This window comes from Mytilus galloprovincialis, chromosome 13 (genome assembly GCF_965363235.1).
Source record: "Mytilus galloprovincialis chromosome 13, xbMytGall1.hap1.1, whole genome shotgun sequence".
NCBI lineage: Eukaryota > Metazoa > Mollusca > Bivalvia > Mytilida > Mytilidae > Mytilus > Mytilus galloprovincialis.
The window spans coordinates 34,090,449-34,117,056 of NC_134850.1; the positions used below are offsets into that span (position 1 = coordinate 34,090,449).

The 26,608-nt window shown below is 29.1% G+C and overlaps 1 protein-coding gene and 2 long non-coding RNA genes across 3 annotated transcripts; all 3 read left to right on the top strand.

Moving 5' to 3' along the window:
* The first annotated feature begins 3,154 nt into the window (after positions 1–3,154).
* Positions 3,155–21,447, top strand: LOC143057478 (uncharacterized). The gene is made up of 6 exons (XM_076230786.1): positions 3,155–3,174; positions 3,311–3,499; positions 4,656–4,735; positions 8,197–8,249; positions 9,470–9,575; positions 21,188–21,447. The coding sequence occupies exons 1-6, from the start codon at positions 3,155–3,157 to the stop codon at positions 21,445–21,447; spliced, it is 708 nt and encodes a 235-aa protein (XP_076086901.1).
* A 1,000-nt stretch (positions 21,448–22,447) lies between these two features.
* On the top strand, positions 22,448–24,084 carry LOC143056379 (uncharacterized). The gene is made up of 3 exons (XR_012972315.1): positions 22,448–22,674; positions 23,246–23,314; positions 23,857–24,084. It is a non-coding gene; the product is annotated as an uncharacterized LOC143056379 (long non-coding RNA).
* Positions 24,085–24,560: 476 nt separating this feature from the next.
* LOC143056298 (uncharacterized) lies at positions 24,561–25,689 on the top strand. Its single transcript, XR_012972289.1, has 2 exons — positions 24,561–24,590; positions 25,335–25,689. It is a non-coding gene; the product is annotated as an uncharacterized LOC143056298 (long non-coding RNA).
* The last annotated feature ends 919 nt before the right edge of the window (positions 25,690–26,608 follow it).

A 26,608-nucleotide genomic window follows, 5' to 3' on the forward strand; every position in this document is an offset into this window, starting at 1 on the left:
ATGACCACAAAAGAAAGATTGGGATTGATTTTGGGAGTTTTGGTTTCAATAGTTTAGGAATAAGGGGCCAATAAAGGGCCCAAATAAGCATTTTTCTTGGTTTTTGCACAATAACCTTAGGTTAAGTAAATGGAAATCTATGAAATTTAAACACAATGTTTATGACCGCAAAAGGAAGGTTGGTATTGATTTTGGGAGTTTAGGACCCAACAGATTAGGAATTAGGGGCCAAAAAGGGACCCAAATAAGCATTTTTCTTGGTTTTCGCACTATAATGTTAGTATAAGTAAATACAAATCTATGAAATTTAAACACAAGGCTTATGACCATAAAAGGAAGGTTGGTATTGATTTTGGGAGTTTTGGTCCCAACAGTTTAGGAAAAAGGGGCCCAAAGGGTCCAAAATTAAACTTTGTTTGATTTCATCAAAATTGAATAATTGGGGTTCTTTGATATGCCGAATCTAACTGTATATGTAGATTCTCAACTTTTGGTCCCGTTTTCAAATTGGTCTACATTAAGGTCCAAAGGGTCCAAAATTAAACTTAGTTTGATTTTGACAAAAAATGAATCGGTTGGGTTCTTTGATATGTTGAATCTAAAAATGTACTTAGATTCTTGATTATTGAAGTTTTTTTGGTCCAGTTTTCAAATTGGTCTACATTAAGGTCCAAAGGGTCCAAAATTAAACTTTGTTTGATTTCATCAAAAATTGAATCCTTGGGGTTCTTTGATATGCCAAATCTAACTGTGTATGTAGATTCTTCATTTTTGGTCCTGTTTTCAAATTTCAAATTCTACATTAAAGTCCAAAGGGTCCAAAATTAAACTAAGTTTGATTTTAACAAAAATTGAATTCTTGTGCCTCTTTGATATGCTGAATCTAAACATGTACTTAGTTTTTTGATTATGGGCCCAGTTTTCAAGTTGGTCCAAATCAGGATCTAAAATTATTATATTAAGTATTGTGCAATAGCAAGTCTTTTCAATTGCACAGTATTGTGCAATGGCAAGAAATATCTAATTGCACAATATTGTGAAATAGCAAATTTTTTTTTAATTAGAGTTATCTTTCTTTGTCCAGAATAGTAAGCAAGAAATATCCTATTTGTGCAATAGCAAGAATTTTTTTTAATTGGAGTTATCTTTCTTTGTCCAGAATCAACTTAAATCTTTGTTATATACAATATACAATGTATATACACTTTTTACTACCAACTGATAAATTTAAATAATCTTTACCATTCAGTGATAACAAGCAGTTTTTTTACATCTTAATATTTTATGATGTATTTAAATGAGTAGTTATTGTTGCAAACTCCATTAGAAATTTGAATTGATATCAGTTTTGAAAAAGGGAAACGGGGATGTGAAAAAAAAGGGGGGGGGGTTAAATTTTTCTCATTTCAGATTTCATAAATAAAAAGAAAATTTCTTCAAACATTTTTTTGAGAGGATTAATATTCAACAGCATAGTGATTTGCTCAAAGGCAAAAAAAACCTTTTAAGTTCATTAGACCACATTCATTCTGTGTCAGAAACCTATGCTGTGTCAACTATTTAATTTTAGATTTAAAAAGTTTGAAGAAGAAATCTTTAATTGATTTGTAAAATCTTGGCATTTGTTTTGTGTAAAAAAAAACCATGTAATGTCAAAAATTTGATCACAATCCAAATTCAGAGCTGTATCATGCTTGAATGTTTTGTCCATACTTGCCCCAACTGTTCAGGGTTCGACCTCTGCGGTCGTATAAAGCTGCGCCCTGCGGAGCACCTGGTTGATTATTGGCCCAGTTTTCAAGTTGGTCCAAATCGGGGTCCAAAATTAAACTTTGTTTGATTTCATCAAAAATTTGATAATTGGGGTTCTTCGATATGCCAAATCTAACTGTGTATGTAGATTCTTAATTTTTAGTCCCGTTTTCAAATTGGTCTACATTAAATACCAAAGGGTCCAAAATTAAACTAAGTTTGATTTTAATAAAAATTGAATTCTTTGGCTTTTTTCATATGCTGAATTTAATTATGTACTTAGATTTTTGATTATGGGCCCAGTTTTCAAGTTGGTTCAAATCAGGATCCGAACTTATTATATTAAGTATTGTGCAATAGCAAGAAATTTTCAGTTGCACAGTATTCAGCAATAGCAAGAAATCTTCAATTGCACAGTATTGTGCAATAGCAAGAAATTTTCAATTGCACAGTATTACGCAATAGCAAGAAATCTTCAATTGCACAGTATTGTGCAATAGCAAATATTTTCAATTGCACAGTATTGCGCAATAGCAAGAAATATCTAATTGCACAATATTGTGCAATAGCAAGAAATTTTCAATTGATTGGAGTTATCTTTCTTTGTCCAGAATAGTAGTTGAATCAACTTAAATCATTGTTTTATATAATACACAATGTATATTCACTTTTACTACCAACTGATAAATTAAAACAATCTTTACTATTCAGTGATAACAAAGGGAAAGGGGGATGTGAGAAAAAAAATGGGGGGGGGGGGGGGGGGTTAAACTTTTCTCATTGCAGATTTCATAAATAAAAAGAAAATTTCTTCAAACATTTTTTTGAGAGGATTGATATTCAACAGCATAGTGAACTGCTCAAAGGAAAAAAAAGTATTTTAAGTTCATTAGACCACATTCATTCTGTGTCAGAAACCTATGCTGTGTCAACTATTTAATCACAATCCAAATTTAGAGCTGAATCCAGCTTGAATGTTGTGTCCATACTTGCCCCAACCGTTCAGGGTTCAACCTCTGCAGTCGTATAATGCTGCGCTCTGCAAAGCAACTGGTTGTCATATATTAAGCTCTTTTCTCATTTGAAATTTGAATTATTTCATATTTTGTCATGGCACAGCCTTTTTAATAATAACCAACTAGATGGTATGGGATTTACTCATTGTTGAAGGCAATAGAAGACATATTATTGATAATCATACCATAATCTCCTTAATAAAACAAACATCAATTATCAACTCATGATCCAAAGAGCCAAACTTAGTGGTACAGGCCCGAACATGATGACCATATATATAAGATATGTGCTTTGTCAAATAGAAATCAACTGTATGTAAGTGCACATATACATGTACATGTATCAGACTTTGATTAATACTGGAACATTCAAATCCAAATAAAAGATGAATTTTGGTCTGTTTTGGTAAGGTTTTTATAACAAGTCAATTTGCAAACAGTAACTGACTTTCCGTTTGGAGATTTTTTTCAACCCGAATTAGGTTAACAGATTGATCAATATTCATTTGCATATGGTCCTGGTCGATTTTTATCTAACACAGCTCAAATCTATTTATTTTTTCAGAATCGAAACAAGTAGACTACTTAACACAGACAGGGTGTCATAAACCCTGTATATGTAATACAGACCTCAACTTTTATGGTTTTGATAGTTGTAATTGTTTGCCATTTAATGGAGAATGTATACCTGGAACAGTATTAGCTCTAAATGTATCATGTCTTACAGCTGAGTAAGTTAACATGTAGGTCTTAATCTGGTTGGTGATACATATTTAGAGTTGTATGTTTTGTCTTTCATTAGTGAATAAATAGCGAATACCATATGGCTTTTTCAATGCCACATCTGTATCAACCCTTGACTCCAATATGATACCTATAGTTCTGCTGCAGGAATTAACATAAGATGTTATGTGTATACAATGCTTCAGGAAAAATTAATTATCAGGAATGCCCAATAAAAAAAAAAAAGCCGAGGATTTATGAATATGTAGAAACATTAGGATCTATAAATCCAAAAGAAACCTAATAATAGCAAAACTCATCAAAAATCAATTTTCCCAGAGGATAAAAAAACATGAGATATTTTTATTAACCACTCATGGTGCCCAAAACTTGAGCACTTCCATCAACGAGTTATTACACAATAAAACACAGTGAATGATTAGATTAAAGTACAATCAAACAAAAACATGAATACACATTTTTAAAATTAACATGTAAACAGTCATTGACAAAGCATTAAGTCTTTTGGAAGCCCCTGTGACCTGGAGGAAATTGCAAATGGGTTTTCTAATTCTTAATCATGTTTATAGACCTAGGGTATGGGAGACAACTCCTCATAATATGTTTAATGTTTCTAGAAGAGGAAGTTGGAACCAGTTATTGAATAACAAATTTGTTGCCAGTAATTGCATTTCTTGTAAAACAGTAATAAAGACTTAGATAAAAAAAAAACAAAAAAAAAAACATCCATAATGTTTTATACAACAACAACACTGTATTTTAAGAGTGTTAAACAGTAAGTTATAAAAGCATAAACAAAAAAATATTGAAAAAAATAAACATGTCATACATTAGTATGAAAATCAAGTATAATAATAATGTATAATACAACTGCATTAAATGTTAAGAAAAAAAAATTGTGGTCAATGGGAATATTCTGCATACTGTCTTATGGGAAATCTGTATTTCGTTAAGTATTTTAATTCACATTTCACCTTTAACCATGTAATCCATGCAAATCAATTTCCAACAAATAGCGATGAATCCACATTATATTGATTTTACAGTGAAATTTTCAAGACAAGATAAGTACTTTATAAATAGAATATTCTTTTTTTGCTTAACCATATCAATAATTGTACCTATAATTTTATATTTTTCTAGGGAAGCTGTAGCTGTAGAAAGTTTAACAAAACCTGAGATTTCAGTTCATATTCCTATACCAATAGAGGAAACTACAGCAGGTATGCTACTTCCTTTTGATATGAATTCTAAGAGATGTGATTGTAAATACTATTCATTATTATTAGCTCACCTGGCCCAAAGGGCCAAATGAGCTTTTCTCATTTCTTGGCATTATCGTTAACTTTTACAAAATATTTTCTTCTGAAACTTCTGGGCCAAATGTAATCAAACTTGGCCACAATAGTCATTGGAGTATCAAGTTTAAAAACTGTGCTGGGTGACCCAGCATCCAACCAATATGGCCGCCATAGCTAAAAATGGAACATAGGGGTAAAATGTAGATTTTGGCTCATATCTCTGAAACCAATGCATTTAGAGCAAATCTGACTTGGTTAAATTGTTAATCTAGTCAAGATCTATCTGCTCTTCAATTTTAAGATGAATCAGACAACCGGTTGTTGGATTGCTGCCCCTGAATTGGTAATTTTTAAGGAAATTTTACCGTTTGATTATATCTTGATTATTTTTATAGATAGAGATAAACTGTAAACAGCAATAATGTTCAGCAATGTAAGATCTACAAATAAGTCAACGTGATCAAAATTGTCAGTTGACCCCTTAAGGAGTTATTGCCCTTTATAGTTAATTTTTAACAATTTTCATAAATTTTGTAAATTCTCTGTAAATTTTTACAAAATATTTTCCTAAGTGTTTCTAATGGGTCAAATTCATTATAGATAGCAAGATCATTCAGTAAAGTAAGAACTTCAAACACATCACCATCACCAAAACACAATTTTGTCACGAATCCATCTGTGTCCTTTGTTTAATATGCACATAGACCAAGGTGAGCAACACAGGCTCTTAAGAGCCTCTAGTGCCATTTTTTTGTGAGTTTCATGTTTACAGGTGAACCACAAATTTAAATGTCACAAAGTACAAATTTTCTACTGGCTTGTATGCAGACTTTTGCAACAATAAACTATAAAATCAAATACCCACGCAAATACAATGTTTCCATAATTTACAAAATTGGTACGAAATAAAGTGGTACCATGTGACTTTCACCAATGAACAAACACCTGTACTGCATGCGTAAGTTTTACAATTTCTTCATCTCCCAAAGTTTAGACATCATTCTAATTTGAACAAATACCTTTATAGACTCATTAGTGTTATATACATCCAGGCAGATGTAGTTCTGTTGAAACTGCAATAACAGTTTAATGGATAGATAAACAATTTACATGTAGCAGATATATTTCTAGTTGATCTTTAACCAAGTATGGCATGAAATGGTATAGAACCACTAATTCCGCCCGGTCAGAATGAACATATAATTATGTAGTACATATTAAAACAAAATAGTTCCTATGCATACTTGCATAGCTGTAACTTTGTCAATAATAGGTATCAAATGATAGCAGAAGGACTTGGAATCACTGTAGAACCCTTTTTGGAAGATTTTTTGAATACAAAGGAAAGATATGAAATTTGAATAGGAGGGCATGTTTTATTTACCCTGTTGCTAAAATCAGAAATACCTGTTTTTAGTACTTCCAGACTTCCAATTTTCAATTAAAAGTATGTTGGATTTTTTAGCAGGATAACGTCTAGTTATTGAATTTTAAACCTGATACTTTTTGTTATCTATTAATCATGTATTTCTAATACGTTCTCCTATTTATTTGTATTGTAGTCCTGTAATATTATGTTGTCATTTCAATGTTATATTTAACATCGCCATTAAAGTGCGAGGTTTGGCATGCCACAAAACCAAGTTCAACCCACCATTTTGTCCTTTAAAAATGTCCTGTACCAAGTCAGGAATATGGCCATTGTTATATCATTGTTCGTTTCTGTGTGTGTTACATTTTAATGTTGCGTCGTTTGTTTTCTCTTTTTTTTCAGTGTAAATTCACATTGCGATAAGACGTGTCACGGTAATTGTCTATCCCAAATTCATGTATTTGGTTTTGATGTTGTATTTGTTATTCTCGTGGGATTTTGTCTGATGCTTGGTCCGTTTCTGTGTGTGTTACATTTTAGTGTTGTGTCGTTGTTCTCTTATATTTAATGTGTTTCCCTCGGTTTTAGTTTGTTACCCCGATTTAGTTTTTTGTCCATGGATTTATGAGTTTTGAACAGCGGTATACTACTGTTGTCTTTATTTAAGATATGAAATGACTGTCGCTTTATTTGAACTTAAGACTAAATAGCTCTTAATGATGCTTGAAAATGCAGGATTTAAAATAGAAAGCAATTAGGCTATGAATTAGTGGTTTTATTACATAAAAGGAATCAAGAACTCTTAATAATTCAGTAATTTGTATATAAACACAAACAATTTGCAGTCGTATATTGGTATCTGACATCGTTGTTGTCATCGCCAGCATCAGCTTTGTCCAAAGGCATTTGGTTTTCGCACAATAACTTTAGTATAAGTAAATAGGAATCTATGAATTCTAAACACAAGGTCTTTGACCACAAAAGGAAGGTTGGGATTGATTTTGGCCCCAACAATTTAGGAATTAAGGGCCAAAAGGGTCCAACATTAAACTTTGTTTGATTTCATCACAAATTTTAATATTTCGGTTCTTTGATATACTGAATCTACCCGTGTATTTAGCTTCTTAATTTTTGGTCCTGTTTTCAAATTGGTCTACATTAAGGTCCAAAGGGTACAAAATAAAACTTTGTTTGATTTTAACAAAAATTATTGGGGTTCTTTGATATGCTGAATCTGAACATGTCATGAACTTAGATTTTTTATTATGGCCGGACCTAGTTCTCAAGTTGGTACAATTCAGGGTCCAAAATTACTTTTTGTTTGATTTCAACAAAAATTGAATATATGGAGTTCTTTGATATGCTGAATCTAACCATATATATTCAGATTTTTTATATTTGGGCCTAGTTATCAAATTGGTCCACAATGAGGTCTAACGGGTCGAAAAATTGAACTTTATTTGATTTCATCAAAATTTCTAATTCTTGGGGTTCTTTGATATGCTGAATCTAACCATGTATTTAGATTTTGGATATTGGAACATAAAAGGTATTAATTTACTAGTACAAATAAGACGATACGAGTCCAAATACCATGAGGCTTGCACGTTAACCAAAAAATCGTGAACTCTGTCCTTTTATCACGTGACCAATGTCTTGACCTTAGAAGCCATTAAATTGTTTGCCGTCCACCTTTCATTTCACAAATTGTATTTCGCACGCCTATATAGTTTTTTGCTGACGTAATTTGTTAAGCATTTCCGGTTCAGAAAGGTTTCACATTATAAAACTGGTACCCGCTTGTAATAACCTACTTTAAAGGAACATAGTGAAGTAGCCAGCAAGGGACCAGCTTATCAGATCATGTGGACATTTTAACTCCCAACATAACTGACTGTTTGGTCAATGCTTGTAAATAACACTGCATTGTTTATTTTACAACAACGATTGACTAATCTGATTGATCAGTCTATTCATAATATCTCAAATATTTTATCATTTTTTTCTTTAGGCAATAAGACAGAAGATAACATATCAAATGATGGCAGTTTTAGTGACAAGAGGTAAGGTACTTTCTATTAGAAAACTGAATGGAGGGAGAATTTGTTTGTCCTGTTATTGATTTTTGCAACTTATTATATTTAAAAAGGAAGATGTGGTATGATTGCCAATGAAACAACTCTCCACATGTACATCAGAGACCAAAATGACACAGAAATTAACAACAATAGGTAACCATACAGCCTTCAACAATGAGCTAAGCCCATACTGCATAGTCAGCTATAAAAGGCCCCGATATGACAAATTGAATGTAAAACAATTCAAACGAGAAAACTACCGGCCTTATTCATATAAAAACTGAATGAAAAACAAATATGCAATACATAAACAAACAACAACTACTGACTAACAGGCTCCTGACTTTGGACAGGCACATATGCATACATAATGTGGTGGGGTCCAACATGTTAGCAGGATCCCAACCCTCCCCCTTACCTGGTCCAGTGGTATAACAGTACTCTGTCATGTAAAAAGAACATTAACATGAGTATAAAAGGAGATATTGGGTATGCAACTATGAGATAGCAATCGAAAAAAGCAAAAATGATTGAAGAAAACCTATTTAGGGAGCAATGTGCAGTCCTCTCCAAAGGACAAGTGTCTGTACAATTGTTTAAGCTCTAAAGTGTTGTAAAAGTTTTGACTGAATTTAACAGAGACTATCAATTATATCCAAATAGCACCAAATATTCAATATAACAAAAATTAACGTCTCATAAGTCATTCAGTGACTAGGTTCCTGATATAGGACAATATGTGAACAGGTTAAATAAGTTTCTCTAGATCTGAATCGTCCCCCTCATAATCATAAATTTATTCTTTATACACAGCTAAGTGTTGATATATATGCCATGAGTCATATACATATTCACAGGCAGGGTCTGGATGGGATCTGCAGAATATACAATAATGGCAAAAAATATAACATATAGAATTATAGAGTAACGAGCCAAAAAATATAACATATAGAGTAACGAGCCAAAAAATATAACATATAGAGTAACGAGCCAAAAAATATAACATATAGAGTAACGAGCCAAAAAATATAAAGAAAAGAAATAATTGACAAAATTTATAAAGAACAAAAAAAATGGCTTAAAAAATTAAAGAATACAGAAATGGAGAACCTTAATCATGACCCTCTAATATACACATATATTATGAGATGTATAAAGTATTATAAATGTAATATGTATAAAAGATGGTTTTCTTTTTGCAGGTGAATTATTACAGGTTGTAGTTTAGGAGCTTTGGTTGTAATATTGGTTATAATTTGTTGTATCTGTCAATACAAAAGAAGTCGTCATAAAGAATCAAGTTTTATAGGAGGTAGGGATAAGCTAAGCTCTCTGGGCTTGTATATTTTTTCTTAGCAAATACAAATACATGTTAATTTAATATTTCCGACAATGAAACAATGTAAATACAGTTTTATATAACTGCAAAATATTTTGTGTTTGTATAATGGTATGATGTCGTCGTCGTCCAAAAACACATTTGATCCAGAAGATAACTTTAGTTTAAGTGAATACATCTCTATGAAATTTTATGAAAAGGTTTGATACCTCAAAAGGAAGATTGGGATTTATTTTGGGGATGATGGTCCCTACCGTTTTGGAATTAGGGGCCCAAAAAGGGGCCCAAAAGAAGTATTTTTCTACTTTCATGATATCAACTTGTGTATAAGCATTTCAATTGCTCTGAAATTGTACCACAATGTTTAATACCACAGGTAGAAGTGTTACGGCCAAAATTACCTTTAAATTGTAGCCAACAAACACTTCCATCAGAAAAAAGTTCCGATTATGACACGGTGACACAAGAAGTTTTGAAAGCTTATGAGCTAGTACCAGAAGCATATAGACAGAAATTTAGATCTCATAAAAAGTTCGATTCACAATCCTATGTGGAATTTGCTCGGGAAAAAGAAGATCTATTTGATAAATGGCTCACTTCAAAGATAAGATAACAATTTTGATAACCTAAGACAATTTAAAGGCGATTTCTGGCCGTAACAGAAATTGGGGGCTCGTCCGGGATTTCTTTTTTGACCATTTCAAGTTTTAGTTTCTCCATCTCTAGTCTTTCCCTCATTTCAAGTTCTGCCTGTTTTAACTTAAATTCATCTTGTTTTAATTTAAATTCATCTTCTTTTTCTTTTATTTTCTCCATTTCCAACCTTTCCTTCATTTCAAGTTCTTTTATTTTTATTTTCTCTATCTACTTCATTTCTAGTTCTTATAATTTAAGTTCATGTTCTAATTCAAGCTGTTTAAATTTAAAGGAGTCAACATTTTCGACCTTAAGTTCAAGAGCCTCTTCACCTAAAATTTCTGCTTCAACTAATTTGTCTATTACCAAATTTTTTATAATTTGTTTTCTCATAGATACCTTAAAATTCAATTTCAGATGTTTAGCAAGCAACACTAATTCCTCTTTCTTTAAATTATCAAACCCCTCCAGGTCTGGCGTTTTCAAAAATTTACCGGCATCAAATGCCATTAATGTAGAATTTTGTTGGCTAGTTATAATAAAAATTACTAAACAAATTTTGAATAAGATATTTTCAGTATCCCGGACGAGCCCCCAATTTCTGTTACGACCGAAATCACCTTTAAATTGTAGCCAACAAAAGACACAAATCAATTATAAAAATTAACAATATTTATTATACAAAAGTTTACAAGAAGTATTACACAACTATTACTGTCAACTTAACTGTCAAAATATGAGTCCAATCTTTTATCTTTATCTGTATCCAGACATCTTCTTGGAATCCAATCTGAATATTACGTTCACTACTAAGGTCACAATCCAGTATGATGTTGTTTGTAGAATTAAAGTGTCAATCCAAATGCGGTGAATACTAATGTCTATCGATGTCTATGTCTAAGTGTGAGTGTTTAACTTTAGTGTCTGTATATATATAGTTGTCATGGAAGATTCTAGAACAGTCTATGATGGAAGATTCTAGAACAGTCTATGATGGAACATCCTAGAAAGTTACAATAGAAGTTTCTAGTAAAATATAGATCTTTATATAACGCATTTTTTATTAGGATCATTCTGGAAAGTTCCAATCATTCTGTAATTGTTCCAGTGATTTCTAAACTGCACAGTTCTAAGATTATTCTGTAAACAACTATCAGGCCACACAACACAAATCAGGCCAACATAAATAAATGCAATAATTACAATAACAAAAAAGGGGGAAAACAAGGGTTCTTCTGGTTAAAGACAATTTAGAAAATTTAAAAGCAGTAAAGGGGAGGTAATCCAATTAAAATTTAAAGATTACTGTTATATATATGGTTGATTACATGATTACCTCCCTTACACTGCTTGAAAATTATGTATTAAGAAATAATGATTGTCTTGAGATGTGTGGGGTAAGGGTGTTTATTTTTTTTTCATTTCAGGAACCAGATATTAAAAAGAAATTTTTCTACAAATATTTTTTTTGAGGGGATTAATATTCAACAGTATAGTGTATTGCTCAATAGCAAACAAAATATTTTTAAATTCATTAGACCACATTCGTTCTGTGTCAGAAACCTATTATGTGTCAACTACTTAATCACAATAAAAAATTCAGAGCTGTATCAATCTCAGACCTGCCAACTATCCCGATTTTTACCCCTCAACCCGAATCCCGATATCGGGATCGTAAAATTAGTCAAAATCCCGATTTTCAACAAATATACCCGAAAAAATTATTGTTTACCGATTTTGAAGTTTTTTTTATCAATTTTAAAAAATCAATCATTTTACCTGGGGACATATTATGACAAGTTAATGACCCTACGCTAATCAACAGTCACAACAGGTGTCATAATTAGTGGTTGTATGTAATCAGATTACCTAATGGGTCGTAACAGTCCTCAAAATTAAATTTTGTATACACAAATTAAATTTGGTCAAACACAGCCTTTCAATTTTTATCAATGTATCATACAAGCACAATATGCAACATTTGCCGTAGTTCCACAGCAAAATCATAATTAATTGAAAGATGAGAACTGTAAAGAACTCTCAAGAAAACATCGTTTATCTTGAAATTTGTTTAATTTTTGAAATCAGACATCGTGTGTCTGTTGATTTAAAATCAACGCCATTTTGTATACACTTCTACTGTGTTACTGTATAAGCCTCCGCCGGTAAGAGCACCTCTGAATACAAAGAAAGATAACTCAAATTTTATCCATTTTCTCATTGCTTTGACAAGACCATGAGTAAGACCAAATCATAATCTGTCTTCATCCTTCTTACTTTAGGACATGTAGTTTTAGGTGTTTTGAGTCAAGGTTCATAGTTGAGAAGGTCTTTGGAGGGGGGAAAGGGGGTCTCTACTTTGAATCCTTTATTTTTAATGCCTTTTTGTCTATTCCTCAGTTATTTTGTCAATTTTATAATTTAATAGTACAAGAATTATGCAAATAAAAGAAATCAAGGCCTATAAGCTCATCATTAGTACAGTACTTGCAACCTTAGGCGTTACTATTTGAGCGATCAGTCAGCGGTCATCGATCAGTCACCGATCAGTCAAGTTCGCGTCAAACTCACGTCAGCAATCCGTCAGACTTATAGTAAAAGTAATTGACTGATCGGACTGATCGGACGGATAGTACCGATCGACCTTGATGACGGATTGAACTTTAATACGTCACATGATAAACTAATACAAATTACGGAATCTTAATTTCGTTTAATCTAATTAAAATGGCGACTCTTGAAAATCAAACGTTCAATTATACATTTTGTTTATTAATTATTTAGCAAAGTTTTATGAATTGAAATGAAAAGAAATGTATAGATAAACCCTAAATTAAAATATCAACATTAAAGAATGGTCTTTTACGTTTTATTTAGGTTATATATTTTCAAAACCGGCGAGTTCTAAAACGGTGTCTACATCGCAGTTTTTATTTTATTATTTTCCAAACATTCTCGGGAAAAACAAAATGAAAGAATCAGTTATTGAAAAATGTAGTCTATTTTTTTTTTCAATATTTTAAATTGTTGTATCCTTATCATCATAAAATTCTTAAAAAAAATTATCATAATCACGGACTTTCTATATACATATTTTCGAACATCCTGGCACTTGAAATTTCTAGGAGGTGAAATTCTCGGGATTTTACCTCAAACTCTATGGGAAAATACAATTTTTAATTCCAATTTAAAACCAAACGGTAAAAGATATCACAAAGATTTTTAAAACACATGTCTAGTATGATAAGGAGAATTGAAAAAACGATCTCAAATTTTATTTTAATGATTCAACAAAAAATAAATTGAGTTTTAAGTTTGTGTACCTATATATGGTAAAACCCGAGGATTTGCCACCGCTTCAACTCCAATATTCAAATAGATAAACACAATCTAATTATCTGATTGGTCAATCTTCAGATGTGATGCAAGCATGAAATTATGTATTCTCGTCACAATCGAAGCATTTAAAATAACAAATTACAAAAATAACAGTTTTCTGCTGTATTTTTAAACAAGAAATAGAAATAATTTTAAACAATGCAAACAACATTACAATATATTTTTCTGATAGTCTTTTTTTAATAAAAAAGATAACTACTCCTAAACAATAAAAAGTACATCATTACATCTCAATTCTAATTAGCAGACTTGTCTCAAGATGGTAAAATAACTGATTTCAAATAAAATATTAGAAGACTTGTCTCTAGATGGTAAAAATAACTGATTTCAAATAAAATAGTATCATTTTTAATAAAAAGAAGAATAATTTTAGTTATTTTTAACAATGCGAATAAAATTTTAGTATGATTTCTCTGCCATTCTTTTAATTTTATGAAAAAAAACTATTCAAAATATAAAAAGTGCAAAAATCCAATGGCGGTCAATAATTTTCAGTAAAATGAAGAAATATTTGCATTTTAGGCAACGCGTACAAAAATTTAATATCTTTTTCCTTAAAGTAAAATTATTTTATGAAGAACAGCCAATCATTATGTACAAAAAGTACTGAAATCATATGACAGTTAATAATATGCATCAAAATAAATCAATAACTACATTCTTATTCCACAAAAATAAAAGTTTAAGTATTTTAATTCTCATTATATCTGAATTCTGATTAGAAGACTTGTCTCTAGATGGTAAAAATAACTGATTTCAAATAAAATAGTATCATTTTTAATAAAAAGAAGAATAATTTTGGTTATTTTTAACAATGCGAATAAAATTTTAGTATGATTGCTCTGGCATTCTTTTAATTTTATGAAAAAAAACTATTCTAAACTATGAAAAGTACAAAAATCCAATGGCGGTCAATAATTTTCAGTAAAATGAAGAAATATTTGCATTTTAGGCAACGCGTACAAAAATTTAATATCTTTTTTCTAAAAGTAAGCATATTTTATGAAGAACAGCCAATCATTATGTACAAAAAGTACTGAAATCATATGACGGTTAATAATTTGTATCAAAATAAATCAATAACTACATTCTCATTCCATAAAAATAAAAGTTTATGTATTTTAATTCTCATTATATCTGAATTCTGATTAGAAGACTTGTCTCTAGATGGTAAAAATAACTGATTTCAAATAAAATAGTATCATTTTTAATAAAAAGAAGAATAATTTTGGTTATTTTTAACAATGCGAATAAAATTTTAGTATGATTTCTCTGCCATTCTTTTAATTTTATGAAAAAAAACTATTCAAAATATAAAAAATACAAAAATCCAATGGCGGTCAATAATTTTCAGTAAAATGAAGAAATATTTGCATTTTAGGCAACACGTACAAAAATTTAATATCCTTTTCCTTAAAGTAAAATTTTTTTATGAAGAACAGCCAATCATTATGTACAAAAAGTGCTGAAATCATATGACAGTTAATAATATGCATCAAAATAAATCAATAACTACATTCTTATTCCACAAAAATAAAAGTTTAAGTATTTTAAATCTCATTATATCTGAATTCTGATTAGAAGACTTGTCTCTAGATGGTAAAAATAACTGATTTCAAATAAAATAGTATCATTTTTAATAAAAAGAAGAATAATTTTTGTTATTTTTAACAATGCGAATAAAATTTTAGTATGATTTCTCTGCCATTCTTTTAATTTTATGAAAAAAAACTATTCTAAACTATAAAAAGTACAAAAATCCAATGGCGGTCAATAATTTTCAGTAAAATGAAGAAATATTTGCATTTTAGGCAACGCGTACAAAAATTTAATATCTTTTTCCTAAAAGTAAGCATATTTTATGAAGAACAGCCAATCATTATGTACAAAAAGTACTGAAATCATATGACAGTTAATAATATGCATCAAAATAAATCAATAACTACATTCTTATTCCACAAAAATAAAAGTTTAAGTATTTTAATGCTCATTATATCTGACTTCTGATTAGAAGACTTGTCTCAAGATGGTAAAAATAACTGATTTCAAATAAAATAGTATCATTTTTAATAAAAAGAAGAATAATTTTGGTTATTTTAAACAATGCGAACAAAATTTTAGTAGGATTTTTCTGATATTCTTTAAATTTATGAAAAAAAAACTATTCTTAAATATAAAAAGTACAAAAATCCAATGGCTGTCAATAATTTTCAGTAAAATGAAGAAATATTTGCATTTTAGGCAACACGTACAAAAATTTTATATCTTTTTCCTGAAAGTTAGATTATTCTATGAAGAACAGCCAATCATGATGTACAAAAAGTACTGAAATCATATGACGGTTAATAATTTGCATCAAAATAAATCAATAACTGCATTCTTATTCCACAAAAATAAAAGTTTAAGTATTTTAATTCTCACTATATCTCTATTCTGATTAGAAGACTTGTCTCTAGATGGTAAAAATAACTGATTTCAAATAAAATAGTATCATTTTTAATAAAAAGAAGAATACTTTTGGTTATTTTTAACAATGCGAATAAAATTTTAGCATGATTTCTCTGCCATTCTTTTAATTTTATGAAAAAAAACTATTCTAAACTATAAAAAGTACAAAAATCCAATGGCGGTCAATAATTTTTAGTAAAATGAAGAAATATTTGCATTTTAGGCAACGCGTACAAAAATTTAATATCTTTTTTCTAAAAGTAAGCATATTTTATGAAGAACAGCCAATCATTATGTACAAAAAGTACTGAAATCATATGACGGTTAATAATTTGTATCAAAATAAATCAATAACTACATTCTTATTCCACAAAAATAAAAGTTTATGTATTTTAATTCTCATTATATCTGAATTCTGATTAGAAGACTTGTCTCAAGATGGTAAAAATAACTGATTTCAAATAAAATAGTATCATTTTTGATAAAAAGAAGAATAATTTTGATTATTTTAAACAATGCGAACAAAATTTTAGTAGGATTTTTCTGATATTCTTTTAATTTATGAAAAAAAAACTATTCTTAAATATAAAAAGTACAAAAATCTAATGGCGGTCAATAATTTTCAGTAAAATGAAGAAATATTTGCATGTTAGGCAACACGTACAAAAATTTTATATCTTTTTCCTGAAAGTTAGATTATTCTATGTCATGATGTACAAAAAGTACTGAAATCATATGACGGTTAATAATATGCATCAAAATAAATCAATAACTGCATTCTTATTCCACAAAAATAAATGTTTAAGTACTTTAATTCTCACTACATCTCAATTCTGATTAGAAGACTTGTCTCTAGATGGTCAAAATAACTGATTTCAAATAAAATAGTATCATTTTTAATAAAAAGAAGAATAATTTTGGTTATTTTTAACAATGCGAATAAAATTTTAGTATGATTTCTCTGCCATTCTTTTAATTTTATGAAAAAAAACTATTCAAAATATAAAAAATACAAAAATCCAATGGCGGTCAATAATTTTCAGTAAAATGAAGAAATATTTGCATTTTAGGCAACACGTACAAAAATTTAATATCCTTTTCCTTAAAGTAAAATTATTTTATGAAGAACAGCCAATCATTATGTACAAAAAGTGCTGAAATCATATGACAGTTAATAATATGCATCAAAATAAATCAATAACTACATTCTTATTCCACAAAAATAAAAGTTTAAGTATTTTAAATCTCATTATATCTGAATTCTGATTAGAAGACTTGTCTCTAGATGGTCAAAATAACTGATTTCAAATAAAATAGTATCATTTTTAATAAAAAGAAGAATAATTTTGGTTATTTTTAACAATGCGAATAAAATTTTAGTATGATTTCTCTGCCATTCTTTTAATTTTATGAAAAAAAACTATTCAAAATATAAAAAATACAAAAATCCAATGGCGGTCAATAATTTTCAGTAAAATGAAGAAATATTTGCATTTTAGGCAACAGGTACAAAAATTTAATATCCTTTTCCTTAAAGTAAAATTATTTTATGAAGAACAGCCAATCATTATGTACAAAAAGTGCTGAAATCATATGACAGTTAATAATATGCATCAAAATAAATCAATAACTACATTCTTATTCCACAAAAATAAAAGTTTAAGTATTTTAAATCTCATTATATCTGAATTCTGATTAGAAGACCTGTCTCTAGATGGTAAAAATAACTGATTTCAAATAAAATAGTATCATTTTTAATAAAAAGAAGAATAATTTTTGTTATTTTTAACAATGCGAATAAAATTTTAGTATGATTTCTCTGCCATTCTTTTAATTTTATGAAAAAAAACTATTCTAAACTATAAAAAGTACAAAAATCCAATGGCGGTCAATAATTTTCAGTAAAATGAAGAAATATTTGCATTTTAGGCAACACGTACAAAAATTTAATATCTTTTTCCTAAAAGTAAGCATATTTTATGAAGAACAGCCAATCATTATGTACAAAAAGTACTGAAATCATATGACAGTTAATAATATGCATCAAAATAAATCAATAACTACATTCTTATTCCACAAAAATAAAAGTTTAAGTATTTTAATGCTCATTATATCTGACTTCTGATTAGAAGACTTGTCTCAAGATGGTAAAAATAACTGATTTCAAATAAAATAGTATCATTTTTAATAAAAAGAAGAATAATTTTGGTTATTTTAAACAATGCGAACAAAATTTTAGTAGGATTTTTCTGGTATTCTTTAAATTTATGAAAAAAAAACTATTCTTAAATATAAAAAGTACAAAAATCCAATGGCGGTCAATAATTTTCAGTTAAATGAAGAAATATTTGCATTTTAGGCAACACGTACAAAAATTTTATATCTTTTTCCTGAAAGTTAGATTATTCTATGAAGAACAGCCAATCATGATGTACAAAAAGTACTGAAATCATATGACGGTTAATAATTTGCATCAAAATAAATCAATAACTGCATTCTTATTCCACAAAAATAAAAGTTTAAGTATTTTAATTCTCACTATATCTCTATTCTGATTAGAAGACTTGTCTCTAGATGGTAAAAATAACTGATTTCAAATAAAATAGTATCATTTTTAATAAAAAGAAGAATACTTTTGGTTATTTTTAACAATGCGAATAAAATTTTAGCATGATTTCTCTGCCATTCTTTTAATTTTATGAAAAAAAACTATTCTAAACTATAAAAAGTACAAAAATCCAATGGCGGTCAATAATTTTTAGTAAAATGAAGAAATATTTGCATTTTAGGCAACGCGTACAAAAATTTAATATCTTTTTCCTAAAAGTAAGCATATTTTATGAAGAACAGCCAATCATTATGTACAAAAAGTACTGAAATCATATGACGGTTAATAATTTGTATCAAAATAAATCAATAACTACATTCTTATTCCACAAAAATAAAAGTTTATGTATTTTAATTCTCATTATATCTGAATTCTGATTAGAAGACTTGTCTCAAGATGGTAAAAATAACTGATTTCAAATAAAATAGTATCATTTTTGATAAAAAGAAGAATAATTTTGATTATTTTAAACAATGCGAACAAAATTTTAGTAGGATTTTTCTGATATTCTTTTAATTTATGAAAAAAAAACTATTCTTAAATATAAAAAGTACAAAAATCTAATGGCGGTCAATAATTTTCAGTAAAATGAAGAAATATTTGCATGTTAGGCAACACGTACAAAAATTTTATATCTTTTTCCTGAAAGTTAGATTATTCTATGAAGAACAGCCAATCATGATGTACAAAAAGTACTGAAATCATATGACGGTTAATAATATGCATCAAAATAAATCAATAACTGCATTCTTATTCCACAAAAATAAATGTTTAAGTACTTTAATTCTCACTACATCTCAATTCTGATTAGGAGACTTGTCTCTAGATGGTAAAAATAACTGATTTCAAATGAAATAGTATCATTTTTAATAAAAAGAAGAATAATTTTGGCTATTTTTAACAATGCGAATAAAATTTCAGTATGATTTTTCTGCCATTCTTTTAATTTTATGAAAAAAAACTATTCTAAACTATAAAAAGTTCAAATATCCAATGGCGGTCAATAATTTTCAGTAAAATGAAGAAATATTTGCATTTTAGGGATCGCGTACAAAAATTTTATATCTTTTTCCTATAAGTAAGCATATTTTATGAAGAACAGCCAATCTTGATGTACAAAAAGTATTGAAATCATATGACGGTTAATAACTTGTATCAAAATAAATCAATTATGAACTACATTCTTATTCCACAAAAATAAAAGTTTATGCATTTTAATTCTCATTATATCTGAATTCTGATTAGAAGACTTGTCCGAAGATGGTAAAAATAACTGATTGCAAATAAAATAGTACAATATTTGATAAAAAGAAGATTAATTTTGGCAATTCAAAACAATGGGAACAAACTTTTAATATCATTTCTTTGACATTCTTTTAATTTCATGAAAAAACAACCTATTCGAAACTATTAAAAGTTCAGAAATCCAATGGCGGTCAACAATAACCATTTTCGTAGAAATAAGTTCATGTTAACTGAGTCATATAACACAATTATGTATTATATGTCTCTGATTTTAATAATATTTAATACGAAAATATTAATCAACACAAACAATTTAACGCTCTAAGCATCTTATTCTGTTAAACTATTTTTACTTTTTTATTGCAATTAATTTTATTACAAATTATAACGTGTAAATTAAGGTGTCTTCGTAGAGGTCCGCGTTCATCGATTGTAAACACTGTTGAGTTCGGTTTACATAAGAATTTTAAATATATACGTATCCGTTCGATCCGTGCATAAATTTAATTTACTGATCGATCGGTGACAGTTGTCAGGGTAACTCTCACATAGGTTATTTGACTTATCTGACGGATCCTATGGGTCACCGATCACCGATCACTCATCGATCAGTCAAACATCCGTCACCGATCATTCACCGATCAGTCAAGTTCACGTCAAACAGTAACGCCTAAGGTTGCAAGTACTGTATACCAAAAGAAAAAGAAGAGAACTTAGACTATTTTAGGAGTAAAAAACAATGCTCACAGAAAAGTCGCTAAAATTGTAACTCTTAAAAATTTCGTCGCGCGCTAAATCCTCCATGGAGATTTTCAAAAGTTGGCAGGTCTGCAATCTCAATGTTCAGCACTGCGGTCATATAAAGTTGGGCCCTGCGGAGCATCTGGTTTTATTCTATAATTTACACATGGAACCTAACAATTTAGTTGTTTTGCATCTAACTAGATGTCTCTGAATTTTCAAAGAAATCAACATAGTTTCAGTGCGGAATGGGAGGAGGACCACAAAATGAACTGTCACACAAAAATAGATAATCTCATTAATGTTTCATCACTATATAATAGCAGAGTAACTGTCGAATTTATTTGTATACCGGGTAAGTACAATTTGTAAAGCAAAAATATATTTGTACCTGTTTTTTGTACAATAGTTATAATGGTTGGCTGTTTGAAGAATAAGATAAGGTCCTAACAGATTATTTTCTATAAGATATATAATCACAATAAAATTTGTATTGTTTGTCTTTCAGATCCAACTATTCATATTAAAGTAGATAAAACAGAAATTAATGTACAAGAAGATAATATTAGAGAAAAACGTCCAGTGATTAAAAAGTCTTCCATTGAAACAAAATCTTCCGATTCAGGAGTTTCTTCAGCTCAAACAAACTCCAAAGAATCTGTAAGCACAGATTCTGATAGGTCTTCTAGAAAAGTGGCAGCAACCCGTATGAGAATATTAGGAGGATTCCGCTTAAAAATAGCAGGAACCCAGGCGGAATCCACCTAAAAATTAAGACTTATAGACGGAATTAAGGCGGACATGGAATATTGAAAAAAATCCGCCTGAAGTATCAAAGACCTTAGGCGAAATATTTACTACTTTCCTGTTGAGTTAACAGGATTTCTTTAGTAAAAGAAATATCATAGACGGAATGCTGGACTTAGTATATTTGTTCAAGTTTGTTAGGAGGAAATTGGACTTAAAAGATTTTGTTCAAATTTATCAGGCGGGAATTGTACTTAGAAATTTTTTCTAACTTTTGAGGCAGAATTGTTCTTTTAATTTTTTTTTCAAATGAAAATGTATCATTACTGATGAGAGAGTGCATGCATGGTGATTATTTGGGCTATAAAGCCAGTATTTGTACCCCCCTGAAATCCAACATATTTAATATTTTTATATTTAAAGAGTCTTAAAGATGGCATATTAAATTCAATTAAATTCAAATTGTGATAGCATTGTTAGGTAATTTATAACTTTATGTTATGTGTTGCTATTTATATACATTTAAACATATAAAAAGTGACTAGAATATATATACTTATTTCACTAACAGTGATAACAATAACTTGTTTTTGAATTTTCCAAAATAGGAATTGCAGGTTAAATTAATTTATTTTCAAGTACAATTAATTATTAAGTGTATCTCTATTTAATTAAGTAATAATCATGATAATACACAAATAGTATTTCCATGCAGTCTCTTTCTTATCAGTTAGTGATAGAAATGTTATGTAGGTCCCCCATCTGTTTTCCATTTGCCTCTGTGAAATGGACAGGAAATGATATGTACACACTCAAGAGTTGGGGCCTTATGAAGGAGACCACATTGCTTTGTACATTTCTCTTAAATTGCTACAGTCCAAAATATAAAAATAATAGATAAAAATTGGTGAATATTATTTATTTATTATTATAAATCAAATATTTAAGATTTAGGTAATTAATAGTATAATGATTAGGGAAACATTTCAAGGAATCAAACAACTCCCAAAAAACCCCAACACTCAGGTCAGATTCAAAATTTGAACTTGCAGACATTACAAGAAAAGATGTCTTAAATATTTATCTTGACCAAAATATGAATTTTACCATGGATGTAGAGTTGTGGACTAAAAAGAGCCAAAGTATTCTATTAACATTAAAAAGTGCAGATGTATATATTCTTCTGATGACATGACTATTGGATTTGTGAAGATTGATGTTTTCATATATTTTGGATTGAATCTTCTGGTAAGTTGAAATTATGAATATAAGTATTTCAACCTTTTTGAATATTATGAAACTGCTATTTCCTTCAAATAACTTGTGACATATATATATATAAGTACCATGTAGGATCAAGAAAATAACTATATAAGACCATTCAATTTTTGCATAATTACATCATGTACATAATTACTGTGGTATTTGTGTATGACACAAGACTTATATCTTTAAGACAATCTCTTTTATATGATATTATTTGATAGTTAAGTTTTGGCAAAATTGGAGATCTGTTGTATGACTGTAATAATTAAATATATATAATAGACATCTATTCCGAAAAATCATAAAGTGTTATCTTTTAAAATTTAGTACATATGTACTCAATTATCATGATTATGGATCAAATTTAAGATTTTTAAAATGGCAAGACAAACATTTTGTACATGTAAATGCGGGCCTATGATGTTAAAGTAAAATAAAAGACCAATACTACATGTACTAATCAAAGTAAAGAATAACCTATACACTTCATGCACAGTATATGTAATAATTATTTTGTTTGATTGTAATAAGACAAATTTTTTTTATATTTCAGAACTGGTGAAACAAAAGAAAATTGTTTTCTGATAGGACTGAAGAATGGACACATTCAATCAGACTTGGAGTAAGTAGTTTTATATGAAAGAAATCCTTATGAATGCTTTTTAAGTAACTTTTGCACATATTGGACTTTTAACAAATTTGAAAAAAATCAAAAGTTGTAAAACCATCTGTAATATTTTTTTGATATAAACATGATATATATCTTTAAAATTAGCAAATTGAAAACAGGGGTTACAGCCCACAGGTCTTATTTTATTGAGAAAATCCCCAAAACAGGTCATAGTAAATTCATTATAATTATCTGCCCTTGATTTTACAAGGATTTTTTTCTTAAAATATAATTACTCTTTAAAACATGCTTAACATCTTATTTTTCATAGTTTAATCTTATAATTTCAAGTTTTAGATGTTTCTGTTGTAATATGTATATTGAATGATATATGGTAAAAATAGTAAATTCAGGTCAATATGTCAAAATGAAGGAAAATCCCACCTACTTAGGCAGCTCACAATTTACCTGTATATAATAGAGAAATTTGTCAAATTCCTTTTAGTTAAACCAATAATGCATGGTAATTTTAATTTATGTCCTCTTTTTTTCAGGTTATGTTACTGCTTGGTGCACAAAACACAACAGATCCATGCAAGATGGTCATATCAATGATGCTGTTACAGAGCAAATCAGTTATGCACGAAATAAATTCAGGAACTTGTGATAATAATTTATATTCAAAGAACACTGAAAAACCCTTAAAAATATGACTAATAACTGAAAATGAAGAAATTGTGAAGAACTAAAAATGTCAAAATTATACATACATGTATAGTAATTTGTAGTTGTTTAAATAAATTCGATCAAGTTTGATAACATTTTTTGCATTTTATTGTATGAAGGCCTAGTTTTTCTTCGCAAGAAGGCATGGCAGTGGTAAAAACCTGAATCTTTGGAAATGAAAAAATTCTTTCATTGAAGACAGAATTTTTTCATATTCTTAAGGCGGATTTTTTTTCATATTCTAAGGCGGATTTTTTTTCGAAGGCGGATATATTTTCCGTTTTATTAGGCGGATATATTTTCCGTCTCTTTAGGCGGATATATTTTTGAGAAAAACATTTTTCCTTTTAATTAGACGGAAATTTTTCCTCCTAAGACAGGCGGATAAATTTGCATATTTCGGCTCTATTCCGCCCGTAACCCGCCTGGAATCCATGTAAGAAAGATTCTTCGTGTAAAAGTGGACTTTAAACGGATTCCCTCTAAAATATCCGCCTGGAATCCGTGTAAAAGACGCCTGGATTTTTTCGTACAGGAATACACCCATATCACCATAGTGAAGGTAAATTCGTCTATTTACAAAATCTAAAGCAACTCACTGATTAACACAAATTTAGGTTAAAGTATCCAAATGAACCAATGTCTGTCTTTTTATGCATTTACATGCATGCTTCTCACAAGCTTATGTCTAGCTCACACATTCACAGATCACTTCCCTGGATCATCAGACGGACTAAATCTCACTGATGATCCCAGAAATGCATTTTCCGTAGTTCGATACAGATCTAATACAGGGATACAGATGCACAAGGTTGTGACTACAGGTTTTTATACTGCAACTACCCATCAATTTCATCATGGAACACTTTCTCACAATCGAGGGGTCCAGTAAGGGATGAAAATGAGTTTGACATATTTATTTGTGTTATGATTTTAAAAGCTAACAATTTATAATTATAAGCTGCAGTATAAAAACAAAATAAGGTCAATGTCATAAAAAAATATAAACTTTTTTGTACTCAGCCCCAAACTGGGGAAGGGCTCAATACCAAAAAGTTTATATTTTCCTCACATTGACCTAATATTGTATATTTATGTTACAACCATGGATAATGAAGGACAAGGTCATTTGGCGACATAAGTGACACAGGTTCTTACAGTATTTGCAATTGTAAGAAATACAATGTCCTACCACAGAAACCTGTTGAAAAATAATATTCTCCAGAGTCAAAATTCTGTAATATGAACATAGTCTATTGAAATGTTATTTTTTATGAAATTAAACCAAAATATTTTCAACTTTCAGATAAAGAATTAAACATTCCATTACTCGAAGAACAGAATCACAGATTGTCTTCCTCATCAGATGCAATTTTGTTAAACAGACCTCAATTTGATCTCGACCATGTTGATACAACTCAGGATTATTTTGAACCTCAAACTCCACTCCATCATAGCTTTCCAACTCTATTTACCAACTCAGAAGGCAACTTGATACAAATAGAGTCTTAATGATCAAATTAAGCTTGTGGATTTGTAAAAAAAAAAACAGTGATCAAAATGTAAATTTTAAATGGATTTTTTATACTGACTGTATATCATCTGTATTGTTATGTTTTAAGTGTTGAAGGGGCATAAGCTACAAAATAAAAAAAATAAAATATGATTTTATTATTTTACAAATAGTAATTAAAGTGAAATAATGATTTGCTTTAAGCAGCAAAGGAGCAAAAGAGTGCAATAATGTTCATAGCGTGCACAAAATTTGATTCAAACAAAAGTTTATTACCAAATTTTTTTTTTAATTTGAGCTCACATGACCAAGGTAAAAAGATGTTTGAAAATTAATGCCAAAAAGAAACAATTGTCACATTAGACAAGCTATTTATGTTATAAAAGTATGATGGAATGAGAATATTTTGAACATTTCTTAACTTCCCTTGTTTTGTATACAAGAGTGTAAGGCAAACTAACTTTAGTAAGTAATTACTTTATATTCCATGGGATCATGTTGATATTAATAAAGCTTCTCTAATATTACTCTTTTAATATGTTTGTACATGATTGTAAAAAAAAAATATTGTTGAAATTGAATACTAGTAGTAGTATATATTTTATCCTTTAGTGAGAAGTTTCACAAAAAATCTTAATGAGAAAAACATCTTGTAAGTCATTATCATCATTATCCTTTTCAGTTTAATTAACAATCATGTTTTATGAAAGATTTTTTGTAAAAAGAACCTTTAAAGCTTTTGGCAGTTTTATGCAACTTCTGAAAAAAACTTCTAACAACTAAAACTAGAGTTGAAAAAAGCATTAAAATCTTGCCTTTCTGGAGTTCATTATACTTTTATGTTCAAACATCCATAATCATGATAATTAAAAGGTGCTTTCAAATTGGTAGCTTTTAATATATAATTCATGGAGTTTTAATCTGTTGTTTGTTTTTAACACTTGCCATCTTCTCAAACATTTGTAAATGTTTAGGGTAAATATTGTTTATATTTATGTATTTAATTTTAAATATTGATATCTGAATGCTGTCAAATAAGTCATAGAAAATTTTTAAGCTGCTGATCT

Coding starts and splice junctions, on each gene's coding strand:
- LOC143057478 (XM_076230786.1), top strand. CDS start 3,155: ATGAATTTTGGTCTGTTTTG. Junction 3,175..3,310: donor ATGAATTTTGGTCTGTTTTG/GTAAGGTTTTTA, acceptor TATCTAACACAG/CTCAAATCTATTTATTTTTT. Junction 9,576..21,187: donor AGAATCAAGTTTTATAGGAG/GTAGGGATAAGC, acceptor TTTGTCTTTCAG/ATCCAACTATTCATATTAAA.